Below are 5,177 nucleotides of genomic sequence, written 5' to 3'. Positions count from 1 at the left end.
CTCCCCCCCCCCCCCCAAGGGGGGCCGGGGGCGGCCCCTTGGGGGGGGGGGGGGAGTTACTCCTGATGAGCATAAGGCCCAAGTAATAAGGTCCTGCCAGTTGCAGAGAAATATAGTAGAGTGAGGAAATCAACATTTAGTGAGCACCTACTATGTGTCAGACACTCTTGAGTGTTTTATATACATTTTCTCATCTGATCTTCACAATAACCTTACAAAGTTGATATCATTAGCCCTGTTTTGCAGATGAGGAAACTGAGACTCATAGAAATTGAATAACTTGCCTAAAGTCATATCCACGAAGTGGCAAAACCAGGATTCAAACTCCAATCTGTATGTATACAAAAGCCCATGCTCCTTCCATTTTATCATGGGTAAATATCTTTGAAGGTCTAGAAATCTGTATTCTCAATAATCTGTTCTCTTCTCTGTCACTTTCTCAGGTAGCTCTACCATCACTACTACGGCCTACCTTTGGCCTAGACATCTATCTTGGGGAGAGTGAGAGGGTGGCTGGACTTGAAAGGCAGTAGAGTTACTTTTCATCATTTTATGCTTGTCAGGTTGATCTAGAAAACTCTGGACCCCGTGTGTTAGGTACTATACAAGTATTAAACACTTCACATGTGTTATTATTTCATTCTCCAACAATCCTATGAGGTAGGTCCTATTATTCCCATTTGACAGATGATGAAACTAAGGCTCAGCGTAGTGAAGTGCCTAGCCCAAATTCACATAGCTATGAGAAAGATACTGAAATAAGGGTCTGTCCAAAAGAGAGTATCCAGGAAATGGAAGAGCAGCAAACAAGATTACATCAGGACCAGTTGGGAAAAGCTAGATGTGTATCCTGGAGAAGAAAACACTCAGAATGGAGTGAGGGAATTCAGACACCATCTATAAATTTCACAGGTTGTCCTGTGTAGAATTCTCTTTGAGTTAAGAGATAGAATTAGGGAACATCAGAAGATATATATAATAAAACAGATTCCACATCAATATAGGAAAGAATTTAAATTCACTGTTCACACTGGAATATACTGCCTCTGGGGTTAGTGGGCTCACCATCTAGTGGTCAGCCACTTGTGGCAGAGGTGGAGTCTAGCATCTAATAACTGGAAAGTAGGGGGGAGAGAAAGAGGGATTGAATTTAACTGACCTGCATTGCCTTTCAATTCTGTTTAATCAGTTGGGAGGGGTGCAGCATATTACCTACCCAATTGTAATTAGAATGCTGGAGACAGGTAGCATTTGACAAAGCTAACTCACACAAGTTGACCAAACCTAAAATCCTGTAAGGCAGGACTGAGAAAGTTTACATCTCTGCATCCCTCCTTTACAAAGAGAGAAAAGAGTGATGAAAAAAGCTACAGCTCTGGATTCACAGAGACCTGGAATCAAATTTTAGTTCAGCCACTTGCTATGTGATCCAGGACAAACATTACTTAAACTCATTGATTCTCAGTTTTCTCATCTGTAAAATAAATATAAATCTTGTCTTTGGGAATGGTTTGAAGATTATGTGAGCTAATACCCATAAATTAATAATATGTCTGGTACTTTGTTGACACTAAATAAATAGTAGCTCTTCTGGATCTAATAATGATTCCTTTGATCTGTCTCCCCAGCGAGTGGCATTAAGCCTTGAAGATGATGGGCTGCCCTGAGGATAGGACCACCTCCTTCGTGCATCATGGAACTTAGTCCCATGCACTCCTCTGGATGGTGTGTGACTGGATTGATGAGTTTCTATATATGGGTCTGTGTGAGAGTGTGTGTGTGCGTAATTTTTTTTAATTTATGTTGCAGAAAGGTAACCACAAAGTTATGAACTGCAAACATCCAAAGGATGTGAGAGTCTTTATATGTATAATGTTTTATACACTTTTTAACTGTTGCACTACCCATGAGGAATTCATGGAATGGCTACTGCTGAGTGACTAACATGACGGACATAACCAAACAGGGGCCGATGGTATAGTACCTTACTCATCACTTAAAAACTATATTTACAGAGGATGTTTGATTTTGGGGGGTTTTTTAGGTTTGGGGGTTTTGTTTTTTTGTAAATAAAATGATTATGCTTTGTGGCTATCCATCAACATAAGTAAAAAAAGAAAAAACACTTCAACTCTCTCCCCCATTTAGATTATTTATTAACATATTTCAAAAATAAGATTAGTTCTATAAATAATTTAGAGAAGTGAGAGTATTTATTTTTGGTATGACTGGCCCACCACACAGACTCTGGTGTATATGTGTGTGTTTACGTGTGTATGTGTGTGAGAGAGAAAAATCTATAGAGAAGAGGCACATCTACGGCTATTGTTCAAATACATAAAGATAAATTTATTTTAAAACAGTCCACAAGAGGGGCATTTGTAGTTTTCAGAGAATTCTTTGGAAATTTGGCTCAGAAAACAGATACCATGGTTTGTGCAAATATGTAGTGGAAGAGGCAGATCTTTTCACCTCTGGCTATTCCTGGGACCCCAGTGAGTCAGAAAGAGCCTTTCAGCCCACTCGTGGCTGCTGTGACTTCCACCTGGGCTTTCTTATCTGTAGCTAAGGCCAGTGTACAGACATTACACAGTGCTAGAAGCTCTCGTGAGTTCAAGACAGAACATACCTAAACCTTAGCTACTCCTTATTTTAAAGTTCAGCTCTTTGGGTAACTTCAGTTTCCTTCAGGACACTTGGGTAAATTCATTGTTTCCTCTGAAGCACCCTGAAGGGTGCCATCCTTACTTATAGGGCTAAGTGGAGACATTTCCAGTACAGCCCAAGTTTCCTGTAGGAACTGGCTCCGACACTGAACCTCTGAGACATGCTGTGGAAGAGGATAAAGAAGGTGGAAAAGATTTTATTACATCTCTATTTCTCCCTTCCCCTTACTCTCTACCATTTCTTCAGGTGGGGAAAACATTTTAAAGAAATAAAGAGGTTTCTTACCATCATATGTTCATATAGATGAAACTAATTTTTGGCTTAAGTAAGAAAAACCAGCCAAATCTGAAGTCATATTTGAGGAGGAAATGGCATATGCAATATTATAGCATATTGGATATATATGTCACACAGGGATTTGGTTTACTGCTTTGTAAATAAAAGGAAAAACTCCAGGTATATGTATAGATTTTTTTCATTATGGACACCTTTGCTTTTCTTGGGCCTTGTGGGAGGTGGGGAAAACCACTGTTTTCTACTTGTGGGGTCTACCACTGGAAACATAATCCTGTAGTACCAGGAGGAATTCAGTCCCCACTGGCTTTCTCATCCAAAGTGAGGTCTGGTCTTAACTCTCCTGTTCTGCCACTTCACTCCCACTAGACAACCAGAGACAAGGTGCAACACCAGTGTTTGTCTCAAGTAGGAGTGGAAGACACATATCTAATCTTAACATATCTGGAACTTGACACATTTAAGCAAATACCTCCCCACCCCCACTTAGAAAATTAATAGCAGTTTTCCAGGTAGAGGAGGGAAATGTCATTTCAGACATATCTGGAACTTGTTGCCCCCAACACTGTACAGTTGCCCCCAACTCATTGAAGCTTAGATGTCTCACCATCTTGATACCCTTTGAATGGCCAGGCAGATGTTCTGGAGTTCTATTTCTTGTTCCTGGGACCTTCCTCTCTGTCACTCATGGTCTCCAAACCTCTAAGAAAACACTGTTCCAGAGCTTGGGCACTATATTTTGCATAAGCCATCAATTTCCTCATGATATGCATGTGTTGATAGTCCTGAAACATTCATTGAGAGGGTACATGCAGTTTTCCTAGAATGACCAATACCTATGGCCAACTCCTATGGAGCCTAATTACTTACTACTATTCTTTCAAGAATGGAAAGTAAAATTATTTTTGACTGAAGAAAAATGACGAAAGCGAAAAACATTGAAATTTACACAAAACAAGTGACTTTTTTGTAACCTGCCTCCAAAAAAATTGGACTTCCTGGAAAATTAAATGGTAACAGTGGCTAATGCAGTTTCTAAACTTCGAGTCAGATCCTGGCCTTCACAGAAAAAAATAATGAATGGGGTCAGGACATGTAGCCCGAGATCTCAAAGTTATGATGAAAGTCACAGCTTTCTCAGAGACATCTATGTTCCCTGAACATGCTACAACTGCAGTTTGAAAGAGGCAGCTATGGGAGCAACCTATAAGAAGCAAATTGTTAAATACATGTTGTCTGGCAGAAAATAAGATGAAATCTGAGGAGTCAGATCTACCTTACCCCTGTTCTTGGAGGGTTTTGAGCCTCATTTTGAGGTGTAGTTACATTTCTGTTGCCTTTTGTCCCCTGTGCATATGTATCTACAGCTAATAACAGGTCATAGAGTCATTGTACTATAGAACTGGAAGGAAATTTTATGCCAAGAAGGCAGAAAATTTATCAGACAATATTTTATTTATTTAAAAGAGGCTGATCCCAGTCCTTTCATACCCTTTCCTTCTCCAAGAAGCTACTTTTGGCTGCCTGAACATTGTATCAAATCTGCTACCTAACCTATGGCCTATCTTTCCAGTGGAATTATAAAGACACTGGCAGAAAGGGCCTCCCAGAAACAAGGAACAGTGAAACTTTATTTACTCTTGATAGCATGATTATTTGTAAAACAGACTGAAGTAAACTAACCTCAACTGGCAAAAGGAATGAGATTGGATTTAAATTTATGGAAATAAGTACTACAGATTCCTCCAGTTATCTCTATATGATTGCAGTATATTCATTCACTAAAACCATTCACTAGGTACCAACTAACAACTGTGTGCCAGGCACTGCAGATTTAAATGTCAAACGTTTTCGGGGCTGGCTGGTTAGCTCAGTTAGCTAGAGCTCAGCCTCATATCACCAAGGTCACAGGTTCGGATCCCTATACTGGCCAGCCACAAAAAAAAAAAACAAAACCGTTTTCTGTCGTTACAGAGCTCACAGTAGCAGTAGAGGAAGACATGTAGAAACAAAAACAGAATACATTCTATTCGGAGTACTATTAGGGCACAAAGGAGAACAGGGTCATTCTACTTGAGGAGATGAGGGATGAGAAGTGAACTTAAGCTATGTCTTGAAAATTAAGAAGGGGTGTCCAGGCTGCTTCTGGCAGAAGAAACACTGAGCTAATTAATACACAGGCATGAAACAGCACGGGGACTTTAAGGAACTGCATG

The 5,177-nt window shown here is 40.0% G+C and overlaps 1 protein-coding gene across 1 annotated transcript in view; it reads left to right on the top strand.

The window, feature by feature from the left end:
• Positions 1-3,166, top strand: part of LRP8 (low density lipoprotein receptor-related protein 8, apolipoprotein e receptor) — an 82,573-nt gene extending 79,407 nt beyond the window's left edge. The window contains exon 20 of the mRNA XM_008587174.1: positions 1,629-3,166. Coding sequence (XP_008585396.1) covers positions 1,629-1,667 — 39 coding nt within the window. The 3' untranslated portion in view covers positions 1,668-3,166. The remainder of the gene's footprint in view (positions 1-1,628) is intronic.
• The last annotated feature ends 2,011 nt before the right edge of the window (positions 3,167-5,177 follow it).

Source organism: Galeopterus variegatus, unplaced genomic scaffold (genome assembly GCF_000696425.1).
Source record: "Galeopterus variegatus unplaced genomic scaffold, G_variegatus-3.0.2 Scaffold4266, whole genome shotgun sequence".
In the NCBI taxonomy this organism is placed as follows: domain Eukaryota; kingdom Metazoa; phylum Chordata; class Mammalia; order Dermoptera; family Cynocephalidae; genus Galeopterus; species Galeopterus variegatus.
This window is presented reverse-complemented; position numbering and strand designations above follow the sequence as displayed.